The sequence below is a fragment of the Oncorhynchus keta genome, chromosome 34 (genome assembly GCF_023373465.1).
Source record: "Oncorhynchus keta strain PuntledgeMale-10-30-2019 chromosome 34, Oket_V2, whole genome shotgun sequence".
Classification (NCBI taxonomy): domain Eukaryota; kingdom Metazoa; phylum Chordata; class Actinopteri; order Salmoniformes; family Salmonidae; genus Oncorhynchus; species Oncorhynchus keta.
The window spans coordinates 61,430,021-61,449,346 of NC_068454.1; the positions used below are offsets into that span (position 1 = coordinate 61,430,021).

General features: G+C 42.2%; 1 protein-coding gene across 4 annotated transcripts in view; it reads left to right on the forward strand.

Annotated features, from left to right (window-relative positions):
• Window positions 1-6,564: 6,564 nt before the first annotated feature.
• Window positions 6,565-19,326, forward strand: part of LOC118367598 (raftlin) — a 63,457-nt gene continuing 50,695 nt past the window's right edge. Inside the window, exons 1-3 of one of the 4 annotated variants that reach the window (XM_052494255.1) lie at window positions 6,565-7,108; window positions 8,234-8,308; window positions 15,972-16,138. In XM_052494255.1, coding sequence (XP_052350215.1) covers window positions 8,235-8,308; window positions 15,972-16,138 — 241 coding nt within the window. In that variant the 5' untranslated portion in view covers window positions 6,565-7,108; window position 8,234. Of the gene's footprint in view, window positions 7,109-8,233; window positions 8,314-15,971; window positions 16,139-19,326 lie in introns of all 4 variants that reach the window. The other 3 variants (XM_035751188.2, XM_052494257.1, XM_052494256.1) reach the window with 3 other exon arrangements.

Sequence of the window (19,326 nt, forward strand, 5' to 3'; positions counted from 1 at the left end):
TCCCTCTTTTTTTGTGTCTGACAGTTTGCCATTTATATACGAGTAATTAAAACATGATAGTAATGGATCTTTCAGTAGTTCATGAAATGTTTATCTCTCTATTGGAATGTCATCGAGGCTAGGGGTTTTACCCATCTGAAATGAATCAATTGCATCGATAATTAATTTTGTGTAATTAGACTTTCCCAAGAATCTTGTTTTTTGTCACATACATTTTTTTTTAAATAGTAGAAGGATATCACAACTCATCGTGAAGCAAGGTTGCATGAACTTGACAATAGAACATAAATTTACAATATTTTACTTCCTCATTCAAAATCTCCCTTGGTGAGAAGGATTTCTCCAATGTTTAACTATTTTCTGTAGGTCATTTTTTGTGTGATAATATATATTGTTGTTCTCCGTCCAATTTGCTCAGTTTTCTTTGCATAAGTGAAACTTGATATTTCCTGATTAAATTCTTCAAACTTCATTTGTTTTGTGTCTATAGTATGCAGTGCTTCTGTAATACATTTATCAATACCATTGATGTGTAATGTTAGGTTTTCTATTTCTGTTGTAAGTCTTTTCTCCATTGACCAATACCATTTTTGTTTTATGGGATGAATATTTATTTGAATGGCCTCTAAAGTCATCCTATACAATAAGTGGGTCCACTGAACCTGTATTGTGCAAGAAAAATCCTTATGAATTCCTTTGTTTTTGTTAAAGTACTCTCAGTCAATAAACCCTAGTTACATTTCCAATATGTTCCAAATGTTTCTTTGGAGTTCTCATCATTAGGTTTCTCTGTTTAAAATCTAGCAAATGAACTGTTACATTTCAAGTTAGCGCAATAATTTGAAAATTCAATGTGTGAATCTGGATATTTATTTGATCATGTTTATTAATCTCAACTCAATTTCTCAAGTGTTCATAGTCATGCTACAATGAGACAAAGTTCCATCTAAGCAATTTCTTTAGACTTGTTTTGAGTATGACTCTTGTATAAAGCATTAATTAATGAAACACCAGCATGCACAAAGCTACGGCTAAAGCTAGGTGATGCTATCCCATTTGAATGGTTTCAGTGTATCAGTGGGAAAATGCCAGTAGGGTTACAGACAAGTATTAACATAATAACACCACCCAAGCATTTACTCTGATGACATCATGCAAATGTCCTTTGTTCTCAACATTATTATTTTTGACAGATTATGAACTGATTACCCAAAACTAAACACCGTGGCAACTACACTGTGGAAGATCATTACTGTTCTTCAGGCTTCAGTAAAGGAGCTCTTCTGGCAGACTGGCTGCTTTTGATTTCAGTTGTGACTTATAACAAGGGGGAAAACAGCTACCTAACCTTTACCATCAGTGTTGCGTATTACGTGGTGCTTGAAATCTTCTCCAAGGGCAGAGTAGTACTCCTGGAACAGTTTTTCATCCAATGTCACCTTTACCTGTAAAATGTACTTCAATGCTAAATATGACATATTCAATTGGATGCGTGTAGCCCAGAACAAGATGTGTGTTTGCAGCTCCTATTCTTGCTTTCAGGGGCTACGTTTGAACTCTAATAAGGCTCCTGTTGTGTAGTAGAAGAGAAAATCTCAAGCTTTCAACAGAGGCATCATTAATTTGTGGCCCGAAGAAATGGTTGCCTTCTGACTGAGGCCCAACACCACTGGGAGAAGTGTATGCCCTTGGATGAAAGTGCCCTGTTTTGAGCATACAACTATAGTCTCAAAAAATGATCAACCGGTTGCCCTATTGTTCAAAGAAATGGGCTGAGGCCAGGATTCTTTCAATTGCAGAATGGCTTTCCAGATAATGCTTTCAGAAGCTCTCACAATGTTCTGAGCATAACGGTGATGTTGTATGATAATTTTTGTCCAGAAATGCTGTGAGATGTACAGTTGAGGTCGCAAGTTTGCATACACTTAGGTTGGAGTCATTAAAACTCGTTTTTCAACCACTCCACAAATGTATTTTTAACAAACTATAGTTTTGGCAAGTCGGTTAGGACACAGTCACTTTTCCAACAATTGTTTACAGACAGATTATTTAACTTATAATTCACTGTATCTCAATTCCAGTGGGTCAAAAGTTTACATACACTAATTTGGCTGTGCCTTTAAACAGCCTGGAAATACATCCCCAATGTAATTCAAGGCCTACCTTCAAACTCAGTGCCTCTTTGCTTGACATCATGGCAAAATCAAAAGAAATCAGCCAAGACCTCAGAAACAAAAAATTGTAGACCTCCACAAGTCTGGTTCATCCTTGGGAGCAATTTCCAAACGCCTAAAGGTACCACGTTCATCTGTACAAACAATAGTATGCCAGTATAAACACCATGGGACCACACAGCCATCTTACAGCTCAGGAAGGAGACGCCTTTTGTCTTCTAGAGATGAACGTACTTTGGTGCGAAAAGTGCAAATAAATCCCAGAACAACAGCAAAGGACCTTGTGAAGATACTGGAGGAAACGGGTAAAAAAGTATCTATATCCACAGTAAAACGAGTCCTATATTGGCATAACCTCAAAGGCCGTTCAGCAAGGAAGAAGCCACTGCTCCAAAACCGCCATGAAAAAGCCAGACTACGGTTTGCAACTGCACATGGGGACAAAGATCGTACTTTTTGGACAAATGTCATCTTGTCTGATGAAACTAAAATAGAACTGTTTGGCCATAATGACCATTGTTATGGTTCGAGGAAAAAGGGGGAGGCTTGTAAGCCGAAGAACACCATCCCAACCGTGAAGCACGGGGGTGGCAAAATCATGTTGTGGGGGTGCTTTGCTGCAGGCGGGACTGGTGCACTTCACAAAATAGATGGCATCATGAGGAAGGGAAATTATGTGGATACACTGAAGCAACATTTCAAGATATCAGTTAAAGCTTGGTCGCAAATGGGTCTTCCAAATGGACAATGACCACAAGTATACTTCCAAAGTTGTGGCAAAATGGCTTAAGGACAACAAAGTCAAGGTATCGGGGTAGCCATCACAAAGCCCTGACCTCAATCCTATAGAGAATTAGTGGGCAGAACTGAATAAGCGTTTGCGAGCAAGGAGGCCTACAAACCTGATTCAGTTACACCAGCTTTGTCAGGAGGAATGGGCCAAAATTGACCCAACTTATTGTGGGAAGCTTGTGGAAGGCTACCCGAAACGTTTGACCAAAGTTAAACAATTTAAAGGCAATGCTACCAAATACACTCAATTAGTATGTAAACTTCTGACCGACTGGGAATGTGATGAAAGAAATGAAGCTGAAATAAATAATTCTCTACTATTATTCTGACATTTCACATTCTTAAAATAAAGTGGTGATTCTAACTGACCTAAGACAGGGAATTTTAACTAGGATTAAAAGTCAGGAATTGTGAAAAACTGAGTTTAAATGTATTTGGCTAAGGTGTATGTAAACTTCTGACTTCAACTGTATGTAATGTATTTCTAGAAATGTTCCTTGGGATGGAAGTATGCTCATGGATATGCTTTTCATGCAGTTTTCAAATATCAGGCCATGATCAAAAGTAACACAAGTCATTTTTAACAACAATTGAGAGAGTTCTGACACGTTCATAAGCTTGTTATGACCAAGAGCATCATGAGGCTATCATGTGCACAGCAAGGAAAATACATATGTTTTTTGATAAAATTTCCAATGAGTAATGCAAAAGACATTTTAGAGCAGAATATTGAATGCCAAAACTCAACTTTATTTGCATTCCGATTTGTCATCTAGTTGGACAAAGGAAAGCTTCTCAGCCAATTTGTCAGCTCAAATGTGATGACTCACTTGCGATAAACGTGAGAGTCCTTGTGATTTCTGCCTTCAATGTAAGCTCCCCTTTTCTACTGACTTCTCCGGGGCAATGACATCGCCTCTGGTCCTTTATTTCAGCAATTAGGCCTGAGACGCACAAATACGGATGGAATCGTATATGACGTACATCATTGTCCATCAAAAGTACAACTCGAGACAACTATTTTCAGACGATTTGCCGCCATCAAAAGGTGGACTATCTCATTCGTTAACTGATGACTCCCATTGGAAAAGCATTGGGTCCATCTGAAATACACAAAATACTCAGACAACATTGTGTAGCTAATTCTGGTGGCAATATCTGAACTGTCCAGCAATGTCTTTGCTGCTCTAGGAGAGAATAGTTTCCTCGATGATGCAAGAGCCCACACCTGCCCGCCCGTCCAGCATCACTACTCTGGACGGTTCTGACTTAGAAAATGTGGACAACTACAAATACCTAGGTGTCTGGTTAGACTGTAAACTCTCCTTCCAGACTCACATTAAACATCTCCAATCCAAAATTAAATCTAGAATCGGCTTCCTATTTCGCAACAAAGCATCCTTCACTCATGCTGCCAAACATACCCTCGTAAAACTGACCATTCTACCGATCCTCGACTTCGGCGATGTCATTTATAAAATAGCCTCCAACTCTCTACTCAACAAATTGGATGCAGTCTATCACAGTGCCATCCGTTTTGTCACCAAAGCCCCATATACTACCCACCACTACAACCTGTATGCTCTCATTGGCTGGCCCTCGCTTCATACTCGTCGCCAAACCCACTCGCTCCAGGTCATCTATAAATCTTTGCTAGGTAAAGCCCCGCCTTATCTCAGCTCACTGGTCACCATAGCAGCATCCCCGCAAGCGCTCCAGCAGGTATATCTCACTGGTCACCCCCAAAGCTGCCTCTCCTTCCAGTTCTCTGCTGCCAATGACTGGAACGAACTGCAAAAATCTCTGAAGTTGGAGATTCATATCTCCCTCACTAGCACCAGCTGTCAGAGCAGCTCAAGGATCACTGCACCTGTATATAGCTCATCTGTAAATTGCCCATCCAATCTACCTCCTCCCCATACTGTATTTATTTATTTATCTTGCTCCTTTGCACCCCAGTATCTCAACTTGCACATGTAACGGATGTGAAATGGCTAGCTAGTTAGCGGTGTTCGCGCTAAATAGCGTTTCAATTGGTGAGGTCACTTGCTCTGAGACCTTGAAGTAGTGGTTCCCCTTGCTCTGCAAGGGACGCGGCTTTTGTGGAGCGATGAGTAACAATGCTTCGTGGATGACTGTTGTTGATGTGTGCAGAGGGTCCCTGGTTCAAGCCCGGGTATGGGCGAGGGGACAGACTCAAGTTATACTGTTACACACATTCATCCTCTGCATATCCTACCATTCCAGTGTTTAATTGCTATATTGTAATTACTTTGCCACCGTGGCCTATTTATTGCCTTATACCTCTCTTATCCTACCTCATTTGCACTCAGTGTATATAGATTTTCCTACTGTATTATTGATTGTATGTTTGTTTATTCCATGTGTAACTCTGTGTTGTTGTATGTGTCAAACTGCTTTGCTTTATCTTGGCCAGGTCGCAGTTGCAAATGAGAACTTGTTCTCAACTAGCCTACCTGGTTAAATAAAGGTGAAATAAAAAATAAATGTACACAGCAGACCCAATGCTGACCTCCCATAATTGATATGTCCCATCCACCTGCACAGTGGTGTAAATTACATAATTAAGTAAATATGCTGTGTATCTGTACCTTACTACCTATATGTTGGACAACTTTTATTTTTACTTCACTACATTCCTAAAGAATATGATGTACTTTTTACCCCATACATTTTCCCTGGCACCTAAAAGTAATATTTTGAATGCTTAGCAGGACAGGAAAATGGTCAAATTCCCACAGTTATTAAGAGAACACACCTGGCCATCTCTACTGCCTATGATCTGGCGGACTCACTGAACACAAATGCTTCCTTTGCAAAGTAAGTGTTGTTGTTGAGTATCTGGCTATTCGTAAATTTAAAAAACACATTGTACCATCTGGTTTGCTTAATATAAGGAATTTGAAATGATTTATATTTTTACTTTTGATACTTAAGTATATTTTAGCAATTACATTTGATGTTGATACTTAAGTATAAAAACCAAATACTTTTAAACGTTTACCAAAGTAATATTTTACTGGGTGACTCACTAATTTCTATTAAATTATCTTGACTCTTACTCAAGTGTGACAATCGGGTACTTTTTCCACCACTGCACCTGCATGAAGAATGACTTCCATGTTACGTTGCAATCACCTTCCCTTGTTGTTTTGCGTTCAATGTTCGGTACTGTGAACATCATGGGTTTCTGTGTCAGTCATCTCCAGAGCGGTGGTCCCTCTCACAGACTGGTGTGAACTGGTGTGGGCCTCGACAGGGCCGTATTAAATATGTATAGTCACCATAGAAGTGCTGACACAACTTACCCACCAAAACATCCTCACACCCTGTACCCTACCCATAGTCAACCCCAACAAATTCTCAAGGAATATACTAGTATGTATAATATATTATATCTCTCTTTGAAATGACCATTTTTATTATCCATCCTGTCTTTTCTTCCACTTTTACTCCTTGTACACCCGTTCTTGCTTCCTCACCACTCTTTATTTCGCTCTCTCTCCCTGACATTTCCCACCTCTCCCTTCTTCCCTCTTTCCCCCAGCCTCATCCTCAGATGGATTCTTCAGTCAGTCGACTGGAACTGGTGCGGCTCCCGGAGAAGCCTTGAGTGAGTGAAAGAGAGCGAGAGGGAAAGATAGAGGGGCGGAGGGGCTGCGCCGAACAGAGGTTGGGTCAGAGCGCTCCGTCGCTTCAGACAATCACAAGAGAGAGAGAGGGAGGTTGATATGTGACAGGATGTGGTTTCCCTGAGCTTGCAGAACATAGCCGAGGCATACTTTGAGCATGACTTAAACGCACGCGCTCAAAGTGTTTGCTGCGCACGGTTAGCTAGTGAGCCTCTAGCGGGGATAGAACAAGCTGGCGGAGCTACTGATCCCATCCAGATTTGAGTCTTCTCGCTGTCTTTTTCCCCCTCATTTGACCGAAAGCCTCAGTTCGAGCTGTATCGGCAGGACCTGAGTGAAGAATCGCAGAGGGTCTGAGCGTGGACTGTTGCGCGGTGCTGTTCTGCTGTCATTAGAATGTGTGTGATTGTTGGAGGAGCCGTTCCAGTGGCTTTCTCTTGATCTCAACAGTGAACTTTCCAAATCCTGTAGTCAACAGCTTCTGATCAGGTAAATCCCTCGTATTTCTACTTTAACCTGCATGTGTTTACCACTAGTCTACATCCTTATTTCTCAAGGCTTGAGAAAATAAATATGTAGCCTATAGGAAAAGACACTGATAAAGACAGACTGTACAACTCCTTGGACAGAAGTCACAGACAACTTAGTGTTCTAGTTGTTTATAGCGTAACAACGTTCAGAGGCAGATTAATGAGGAGGCATGTAACAGTCAAGGGATGCCGCAAGCCACAAGTTTGGCTTGTGTGCAATGCCTTACAAGAAACTCCTGATCACCAACCCACACTCCTCCCATACACACATGTGTACACACACATAAACACCCGCTCATGCTCAGAGCAGTAATCATGCAGATCAATGAGCTGGTTGGTTTGAAGTCACATGTGTGGCACCAGAGGGGTGAGAATGCCAAACATGTCTACCTGGCTCCAATCACTGAACCCTGATGGTATTTCAAGATGTGCTTGACAAACAGGATTTAGCCATAGCCTCTACTGCAGAGAGAGAGAGAGAGAGAGAGAGAGTGTCTGTGTGTTTTTGCCAGTGTGAGAGAAAGTAAGAGGGAGGGACAAAGTAGAGAGTTGAAGGATGTGAGAAGGGATAAGAGGTTGGGAGAAAGGAGAAGAGGGCAAGAGAGAGGAATGCACACAGACAGGAAGAGAGAGAAGGAGTGAGTGAGGAAGAGAGAGAGTTCTGTGAGTGCTGTTTAAGTGAACTGTTAATCATTTCCAGCTGGAGGGTTGTGAGTGCTGGGCTGTTAACCCTTTATTTTTGCTGGGTCACGAGCTAGCACACACACACACAGATGGAAATACTTTTCACCAGGAACCCCCAAATTACTGCATCACAGACTAGCCACAACCCAAATATAACTGGCCAACTATAACTAGGAACTCACTATTGTGCGTTTCATAAAGTTGGTCATGTTTACAGATTTTCTGAAAATTGACGTCAGTCGTCCAGCTCCATTGACGTTCAAATTTCCACTTGAATCCAGTTCCCATATGTTTGCTACCGGACCAGGGTGTAGAGATTTCTCTGGTACTGAGTTGAATTTGAATTGAATTGGCGAGTCTTGCTTGATTTAAACTTGAATTGATGTTCTACTCTCCACAGCATGTACAGTGCATACATTCACAGAGGGAAAAGGAAAACATTGACCACTCGTCTACAAGTTTCCTGCATTTTACAGTAAAGTACTTGAACCCAGTTCTATCTTCCAATGAAACATAGTTTAAACAAGAACCAAAACTGAGAATGACTGAAATAATATTTCCATATTGAAAGATTCTACACACACAATCCCACACATACTGTATTTATCCCTATGTCCCTCCCTACAAGTACCTACCCACCATATTTTAGGCCTTTGGATAAACAGCTTAGCCGACGGGGTAATTCTTTGCACTTCTCCTGACAGCGATGACAGTCTAAGTGGATTATACTCTTGCATAAGCATCACATCTATATCCTTTGAAATGCTTGGGTACATGATCTGTGGCAAAGATTGTTCCTTTTTCTTTCTTTAGGGATGGGCTTTCGAAGAGACCAATTTATTCAAGCCTTTGGCATAGCCTTACATGACTTAAGAATGTATATTAAGAGAAGTCCCTTTGCTGGAAGGAAAACATGGTGGTATCGAATATTCACTTGTTTTGTAGTGGTTGAGCGAGGAAGAAAACTCCCCCTTTGATACTGTATTTGTCAAAGGGAAATTGACTGGGTGGTCAAGAATTGTATCGGTATTGATCAACTAATGTTCAAGAACTTGTCGATACTGTATCTGAAAAGCAAAACTTGGCTTCAGTTGGCTGTAATAAAAAATGGCCTGCCTCCAGCAAGTTTGCATGAAAAACCAATGAGACGTTCCTTGAAATCTTTATCCCTATGTTTTGGAAAACATAATATGACCAAGTAATTCATGTTTCTATTATCAAGTGGCTTTTTCTCTTTCACATGATTATTTTCCTTCTTGCTGTGTGCCATTCACTTTGGCCATGATCTGACTCATCCATTTGCTATGTTTATCCATGATAGATTTAGAAATGTGTTGAGTTCAGAGTATTGTATAAAGCCCAGTGTGAATAGATCAGATTATACATAGTTTATCAAGATAATGACTGTCAAACAAAGCAAATGCAAAATACAGAACTGAAAGTCAGAGACTGGGAGGAAATTATAGAGAAGATCTTATAGGCAGTGAGAGAAGGGAGAAGGCAGAGACGAGAGCTTAGCCCTTGGAGAGAGGAAAATAGAGATATTGGTGTCTATTATTCTCCTGAGAGGGGAAGTAGTTCTAAAGGGGCTGGTTCCCATGGCAATAGCTCCCTACAGTACATGTGTGTCTGAGTGCAGCATATGTAGCCGGCTGTGCCCAGGCCTTGAGACAATAGAGGGATGGCTTAGAGAGAACCAACCACCGGGCCAGCCAAGACACTCAGCCTTGAAGCACTGGAGAGGCTCAAGCAGACACTTGTTTACTACGCTCTGTTTTTACCAGCACTTATCTCCCCTCATCTTTCGGCAAGGCTCTTTCTTTATGTGTGTCATTATGTCTTGTCCTTGGAGATTTCAATTGAATATAATAAACTGTCTAGCTGTGGGTTTTCAAAAAACCTATTCCAGTTTTCAGAGAAGCTCCAGTGTTTGGGAATGCGTTATGGTCATTGTTTTCATCTTAACTACAGGGCTTTCAAGCTATGTAATATTAACACTGGTCTAATTGTTTTTGTTGCTGTAGTATGGTCACCAACACCACCTAAATCCCAGCCCAACTCATGTTTTTCCTCTGTTGGGCCCCTTGCTCCTATCCTCCTTGTCACTGTCCTGCCCAGGTGAGGAGCCAAGGAAGGAAGGGAGGGAGGAAGTCTAAACAGGGAATGGCCCTTCTCCGGGCCCCTGAGAGCACTCTCCCTCCTGAGTGGACAACACAACAGCTGCCAGGAAACTGCGCCTTGAGCACAACTGCTTTATTTGTCACATTGAAGAACCGGGGTAATCGGATTTAATGTGATCGACACAGGCAGAAGTCAGGGGCAGAGACTGGGGCAATATACGTGTTTTAAAGAGTGACTGCCCCTGAAAAGCAACTTGAAAACAGCCTATGTGGCTTCGATAGGAGTCAAGCATTTATTCGATTGTGAAAATTGACTACAAAGTGTAAATAGGATAATTTTGGTCGTAAAGTCAGTCTCGTCCAAAACAGAGACTTGTCAGATGATAGGGAAAAAATTGGTACGTCACGGAATGAAGGGTACTGTCAATTTAATTTGGGTTGGATTTATTTCAATCCTGCTCACAGCTGGCAGCACCCAAGTAATCATCATTTCGGGGCACAGCTGCATGTGATCTGATCGTAATGCCCATGGTCAATTTGGTTTGACGTTCGATATCCCTATGGGGCCAGTTAGGGACCAATAGTAAATTACCCAATTTACTGTACACCGGACAATATTTTTAAATGTCAATAGCACCAGATTTTAAAATGACTTAAAAACCTTAAACCAACTATACATTTCAGAAATACAAAAATTGAAAGCATTTAATGAGAACTAAAATATGTGCAACATTAAAATATTGTTCCATTTGCACTGTGTAAGTTATTGACAGTCCCTAACTAGTCCCAGAGCTAGGCTGTCCAATGTCAACTTTGCCACAGTTGCACACCAGACGGCTGAAGCTAATTGGCGAAAGAAGTTAGATAGCGATAGCCTAGGTGACTTCAAGACTAGACAAGACTGATTAGACTAGTTCAAGTTATTTAGAAGGATGAGTGACTGTAACTGTGTAGTGTTTTAGGAGAGTGAATGTACATAAGCTTGCCACATGCGAACAAACACAGAAGAGATACCCCCCTCAAGACAAATCTTGTTTGCCTTTGCATTTCTTAACGACCAAGCTGAAAAACAAAGCCAAATCAGGAAGTTCAGCCCCCCTTTAAGTTTGGAGATGGCTAACTCTTCCTCTAATCCAGTGGTCACCAACCTTTTCTGAGTCAAGATCACTTTCTAAGTGAAAAATGCAAGCTGAGATCTACCACTCAGATTTAAAAAACAAACACAACTTAAATAACGTAAGCCTATGCAACATTACCCAATTAAAACAGTTCTGTAGCATTGAGGTTTGTGCAGTAAGCTATAAGCCCAATACATTGTCACTGCATATTGGCTATGCTTGAATTCCCCTGCCAAGGTTGTTCTTCTTAGACCATTTTGGAATGATATTTAAAATGAGGTATATGATCACACTGGTAGTAAGATCATTTGTTGTGTTACTTGTGAGGCACAGCAAAGTGAGCATGATCATTTGTTTATTTTTTAAATATATTTGTTATATTACTGGACTCGTGGTCAGTCTGAGAAGGAAGAAGCAGCGTTGAGGCTGCCTCTCACACCCGACTCATCGACCTCTGCCCTCCATTCCTCCACTGAGAAAAGGAGACAGTCTTCCAGCTGATGGCGAAACTCAAGTCACACTGCATTATTTTTGCCTCATGCACCAATTCATGTTATTCCTATGACCAGAGAAAGTGAAATATTCCTCCGGCTTAAAAACGACAAGCCGCTAATAATAACAACACAAGCTGATTGGAACCCTTTTCTAACATTATACTCATTCTTTGCAGCTGCAGTTGGTTGTAGTGTGACATTTCATAACACTTTACCCAATACATTTAGTGTGTTCCCCTCAGGCGAGTACTCCACTATCACATATTTACAATACAACATCCATGTGTATGTGAAAAGTATCTTGTGAGGCTGGAGTTGGGTAGAAGGTACAACATTGGTCAGTTTAGGAACCAAACAGGTTCATGGCTAACAAACGTGACCTTCTACACTGAACAAAAATATAAATGCAACATGTAAAGTGTTGGTCCCATGTTTCACGAGCTGAAATATCCTAGAAATGTTCCATACGCAAAAAAATATTATTTCCCTGTTAGTGAGTGTTTATCCTTTGCTAAGATAATCCATCCACCTGACATGTGTGGCATATCAAGAAGCTGAACAAAAAGCATGCTCATTACACAGGTGCACCTTGTGCTGGGGACAATAAAAGGCCACTCTAAAATGTGCAGTTTTGTCACACAACACAATGCCACAGATGTCTCAAGTTTTCAGGGAGTGTGCAATTGGCAGGAATGTACACCAGAGCTGTTGCCGGATAATTGAATGTTCATTTCTCTTCCATAAGCCGCCTCAATGTCGTTTTATAGAATTTGGCAGTACGTCCAACCGGCCTCACAACCGCAGACCACATGTAACCACGCCAGCCCAGGACCTCCACATCCGGCTTCTTCATATCAAATTTTCTTTGTCACATGCAGATCAGATGTAGATCAGGGGTGGGAAACTCCAGTCCTCGGGGGCCTGATTCGTGTCACACTATTTCTCCATCCCAAGCAAACACACCTGATTAATCAAATTGCATTCTAAACTGAAGATCATGATTAGGTGATTACTGGAGTCAGGTGTGTTAGGTGGGCCTGGGGCAAAACTGTGACACAAATCAGGCCCTCGAGGACTGGACCCTGGTGTAGACCTTACTGTGCAATGTTTACTTACAAGCCCTTAATTAACCAACAATGCATGGTATGAGACAAGCCACCCGGACAACTGATGAAACTGTTGTTTTGCATAACCAAATAATTTCTGCTCAAACTGTCAGAAACCGTCTCAGGGAAGCTCAACTGCGTGCACGTCTTCCTCACCAGGTTCTTGACCTAACCCAAGTGGGCAACTCCTCACCATCGATAGCCACTGGCATGCTGGAGAAGTGTGCTCTTTGCGGATGAATCCCGGTTTCAACTGTACCGGGCAGTTGGCAGACAGCAGCGTGTATGTCGTGGTGTGAGCCAGCGATGTTTGCTGTTGTCAACATTGTGATCAGAGTGTCCAATGATGGAGGCGGGGTTATGGTATGGGCAGGCATAAGCTACGGACAATGAACCCAATTGCATTTTATCGATGGCAATTTGACTGCACAGAGGTACTGTGACAAGATCCCAAGGCCCATTGTTGTGCCATATATCTGTCGACCATCACCCCAGTTCTTTCATATATATGCCATTTAGCTGACGCTTTTATCCAAAGCGACTTACATTCTACGTATGGGTGGTCCCGGGAATCGAACCCACTACCCTGGCGTTACAAGCGCCATGCTCTACCAACTGAGCCACAGAAGGACCACAAGGCCTGCATACTCACCAGACATGTCACCCATTGAGCATGTTTGGGATGCTCTGGATTCACGTTTACCACAGCGTGTTCCAGTTCCAGACCACAATCAACAGCCTGATCAACTCTATGCCAAGGAGAAGAGCTGTATGAAATAATAATATAATGACTGGTTTTCTGATTTTCTGACCCACGGCAATCTTTTTTATTAACCATCTGTGACCAACAGATGCATATGTATTCCCAGTCATGTGAAATCCATAGCTTAGGGCCTAATTCACTTATTTCGTTGACTGATTTCCTTACATGAACTGTAAAATCATTGAAATTGTTGCGGGTTGCGTTTATATTTTGTTCAGTATATATCTGTCCTATAGAAGTACAACCGATCGTTACTAATTCAGCAAAGAATCAATGCCTTTCTGTTTTTCTGACAATATCGAGCCTTTGTTTAGACTGTTGGTGTAACCCAAACTCCCTCACTGTCAGTCTAAAAAGCAGAGGAGATTAACCAAAGCGGCCCGTGGAGGCAGAGCTCAGACAGCCTGCTCAGAACATGCACCTCGACTCTTGAGGAGAAGTTTGAGAGGGAAAACAGTCACTCTGAAAATCATAAACATCTCACACTTCCGCTGTCAACTCTAAAAATACCCGGCCTCGCCTCGCTCCCCCCCGTCAGTCTCCAGGAGCTATACAAATAAGAGCCCCTCCATTTTTCTAAAATGTTCAGCCCATTGTTTTCTCTCTTTTTGTTCAGACTTCTGCCTCTCCTGTACACGACATCGCGGAGCCTCTCTCCGGAGTTCACTGGAACTTAAACAGAGCAGAGCACATCTGAGGTGAAAGAGAGAATATTAAAAACTATGGATATTTTACTGTAGTATTTGCCTATTTTCTTTGATGACAGAAAAAATGTTGATGTCATTGAGCCAAGTTGCTTTAGAGTTCAGTCCTGGGGGGCTGTTTAGGAGAAATGTAACACTTTTTGGGAAATGGAAGATCTGTTTTTTTTGTTTATTTTGGCTTTGAAATGTGTGCTCTTGATTTGAGAACTGAGGCATGAGCCCCAGTTTAAAGACACAGTGGAGAAATTACACAATTCCCAGAGATGACTCACCGAGCTCTATTTTCAACATTTAAAACCAATTTTAAAACCTCTTTGAAACATATTTACAAAAGTACAAAACATCAGATCCTGCAAGCAATTCCTTGTATTCACTGGCGTACTACACGCCCTGCAGCCCCCGCAAGGCAGGTCATAAGCCATGAATTTATTTTTTAGAATGACAGGAAATAAGCTGGAAAACTGCTAAATTCTCTGACTCATGGCAAAATGTGTAGAATAGCAGGACATTTGCTTAGAAAATGCTAAATTCTCTCAGCCTCATTGCAAAATCTGTAGAAAGGTATGAGATGGTCTATAAAACTGCAGTATGCCGCTGCTTGCATTGACTTGAAAGCCATTGCTTGTATATTGTTATAAATTATACATTTTATGCACACTCATGAAATTGATCAAAAAGAGACATACAAACACGGATATCTATGTAGGTGTTGTCATGAGAGCCACTGTCTTCCACAACACTTTTGAATCTCTGCCATCTCCCCCTTCTTGTCACTTCTATTCAACAGGGTCTAATTACAGTGGCCTCTCTCTCCAGACTCTACTTGCCATGCATTACCTAACTCGTCACTCTAACGAACAATCTCCAACCAGCCACCCATTTCCTCTTTTTCCCTTGATTGATTCTCACCTTTTCATTCTTCCTGCTCACCTCATTAACAGAGCACCGGTCCCCCCCATCTCCCCCATCCTCCTATCTCCGCCACGGCCTCATGGATTAGTACACTGGCGGAGCCCGGAACGGCATATAATTAGAGGGAAACATAATAAAGTGCGTTCCTCATCAGCTGGGGGTCCGGTGCCCCCTGGACCACCATCCCACCCTCCCGGGTTTAATCAGCAGAGAACAATGGGATATTACCTGTGCCAGCCTGAGCCAATGGAGATGCAGCACCGCTGTCACAAGCCAATTCGGTGACGCCCGGTGCACAGGCTCTTTAGAGGCCCTTTTCCATAGTCTTTCATGGTTGTCTCTGTTAATTTGTCCCCCAGGGAAAAAGGGCTCCGGAGCCCATGAAAAATCAAGCTCATTTATGCCCTTATTTATTTATTTATTTGGAGCCACTTATACAGTATGTTTTTCTTTATTGGTTTTCCCTCTGAGACTCCCTTGGGGCCCCGTACGTGAGGGGAGGGGGGTGTGTGTGTGTGTGTGTATGTGTGTGTGTGTGTGTGTGTGTGATATCAAGAGATTAATCCATTTCTCCCTAAATTGGACATGTTTTATGCTTTGGGGACCGGTGTCCAGTTTCACACACACACGGGTGTCAGGTAGCCTAGCAGTTAGAGCATTGGGCTAGTAACCAAAAGGTTGCTAGTTTAAATCTGCGCCAACAAGGTGATGGCAGACCCTGGCCATGACCCCACTCTTCGAGGGTGTCTCAGGGGGAATTAGGATATGCAAAAAAACAATTCACACGTGTATTAATTAACACTTGTACATGTGTGAAATAGGACAAATTTAAGAACCCTCATTATTATTATTATTGTTATTATTATACACACACACACATTCTTACAGAACCTCATTCGGCCCCATCTATTCCCTATGTAGGGTCCACACACACTCTGGGGAGATGGGCTGTGGACTGAGGAAGCTGAAGCCATCAGAGGAGAGCAGTCCAGGGAAGATCTACTCCACCCTGAAGAGACCACAGGTGGAGACCAAGGTGGGCGTGGCCTACACATACCAATACGTCGACTTCCTCGTAGGGAATTACGGTAAGACATGCGACGTTTCAGAGAGAATTCAGTGGTTATTTCTAAGCCGTTTGAAAAATGTATTAGTCGCTGTTACAGTAAGAATACTAAATTATAATGTTCTCCAACTCTCTTTTTACACACCGAAGATATCCTTAACCATCATATTATTAGGGGTGGCAGGTAACCTAGTGGTTAGAGCATTGGGCCAGTAACCGAAAGGTTGCTAGATCGAATCCCCGAGCTGACAAGGTAAAAATCTGTCGTTTTGCCCCTGAACAAGGCAGTTAACCCACTGTTCCTAGGCCGTCATTATAAATAATAATTTGTTCTTAACTGACTTGCCTACTTAAATCAAGGTTCAATAAAAAAATATATATTGTTCAAGTTCAGTACCAGACATAAAACTGACAAACACAACAGGTTCTCCAACCACAGAACACGTTCTCCACCTCTCACATCGTTAGATGGAAATTACATTCCTCCACCATAATAGACTCCATCTCCCTCTCCCACCTCCTCACACACCCGCAGCCCACAGAGGCCTTTCTTGTCGCAATTTGAGGTGTTTATGAGATGCAAGGTGGGTGTTGCTTCCTGAGACCTGCTCTGCTCAGGGGCGGGGGCCCATGGAAGCTGGGGATAAATATAGCCATCACTTTATTTCCCGTCAAGAGAAGTTACAGTTCAAACAGTGTGAATGATGGTGGGCTGGTGGGAGATGCAGTCCTCTGGAGCCGGGAGAAGCTGGGAGATGTAGTGTGCTGTGCGTCGGCTGTGACAGTTTATTAGACTCCATTAGCGAGTCACTTTGACGGGGAGAGAATGGGTACTAAGATACACCATCTGGGTGTCTGGGGCTGTATGTGTGCGTCTCTCTCGCTTTCTGTCTCTCCCGCGCTCTCGCTCTCTCCCACTGTTGTCTATCTGTCTCGCTCACTCTTTCTCAGTTCTCTGCCTCGCTCTTTTTTTTTAAAGCTGTGCCTGTTTATGTCTCCTAGGACTATATTGAGCCTGTGTAGTGTTTGGGACCGTCTGAAAATCCTTACATTATCGAAACAGTTTTCCAGGGTAACTGTTGGGGGATAACTTACTGTATGTAATTCTATTGTACCAGGGATTTGACTAGGCTACAGGTAGTTCCACAGTTCCTGCCACTGTTCATGCTGTTTCCTAGAAAATACACAACATTTAATATGATCACAGAAGTGCACTATACATACTCATGGCTGTATATACTAACTAGCCTGTTTATTCCAATTTGTAATGTAAATGTGGCCTAAATGTGGTTCATACTTTCTTGTTCTAAAAAGTGTTTTGGTTTCAGCGACAGACAAAACACTTTCAACTAATCAAATTGTTCAGATAACTATGAGAATTGAGGACAAAATTAGGACATTAGGCAGATGACAAATGTTCGTGTTTATTTGTTTCCAATCATGTCCATAGCTCAATGTTTCTCTAAAACAGGCACCATATAGCACTGCTAGTCACTTTTAGGGGGTTTTCACATCTGAAATTTGGTACCCTGGTTCGGTGTCCTGGAGCATTTTGTGAGAATTCTACAGAATAGGTTTTGCTTTCACAAGACCTGAAAATAACAGTTTCAAGGTGCGATTAGCATTTTACATGACGTTAGCGAGCTAGCTTGTTTACAACGGGCAAAAAAGTTCCACACAACTCACGCTGCCGTGTCACAATATCTGGTACTCTGGTTCTGGGTCTTGGTCCCGCTACTCACACAGGTCCAGGATCTTTTGGGTTTCACACATGCTTTATAGCGCGGATCAGGGTACCACATGCTCTAGAATCAGGATAATAAGGGGATATGTGAAAGCACCTCTTAGATAAATGACCAAATGATACGGGGCCATGTTGAACCACATAAAGACCGGACCAAGATATGAAGAGCAATGTGTCATGAGCTTTTAATGAACTGCCACTGTAAATGCCAGGCGGCCTTAGCTAGCAAGCTATAACCCCAGGTTTTATGTCAGTTTATTGCACACATTCACGAACATGGCCATGCTGCTACCTTTCATTTACCTCAGAAAATTGTTTTGAAACAGAGGCAAGAATGATTTGATATTAACACCATGACCCAATAGGGAAAGGATAAAGTGAGTGCTGTGCTAACCGGTGTGGAAAGAAGCCAGCTCACCCTACACACAGAGAAATGCTCGGCACATATTTTATTTCCAAAACTATGATTTCAAATGTTTAAAATGTCAAGAGGATGAAAAATTGAAAACACACTTATGTTAGTCTCCAGTAGACAGCATATAGCTACAGAGATGTTGTCCTTGAAATCAAATCCAGCTGACACGCACGCACACACGCACGCACGCACGCACACACCATTTGATTTCATCTTGGCTTCAGACACATTATTTATATGCAAAACCCCCAGAGCCTGAAGTCCTCTTGTTAATATAAGCTTTTCTCACCGCCTGACTGACATGTAGAAGCAGCAGCCTGTGCTCTGATCGGAAGCAGGAATATGGAGCACGGAAATGAGAGGTCAGTGGAATTTTTGAGCACCGTAGTGTGTTCTGAGTGGAGATTAACCCCTGGATGCGGGGAGCCAGAATGTATCCCAGTTCACCACTCCGAGAGGGAGAATTGAACCGCGGTTGGTTCTCGGGGAACGACATTGCAGTGAATTCACGGTCATCAGGTTTTACATTAGATTTCCATTATATTCCCACTGCATGGGTGAGGTGTTTGCATGGCTCGATTCCATTCAACATATTGTTCATAATGTAGAAACAGAAAAGACATGCTTAGGGTAGAAGTTGACACCAACCACAGATCTAGGATCCCATGACTTTATACCCCCTAACCGTAACATTAGAGGTATGACAAATGAATGAGCCTGTAGGTCTAATGATTATGGGTAATTTCTATTCAAAGACACGCACATGTAGAATGCACATCTGCCTTAAAGTGTGAATGTAGATGATAGGGATGGTCGGATTAGCACACTCAATCAATGAACCGCGGATGGCTTTGTGTAGCAGGCAGCTCCTACTAAGTTCAATCTCGGTAACCAAATACACTGAGTGTACAAAACATGAAGAACACCTTCCTAATATTAAGTTGCAGCCCGCATGTGTCCTCAGAATTACAAGGTGTCAAAAGTTTTCCACAGGGATGCTGGCCCATGTTGATGCATATGCTTCCCACAGTTGTGTCAAGTTGGCTGGGTG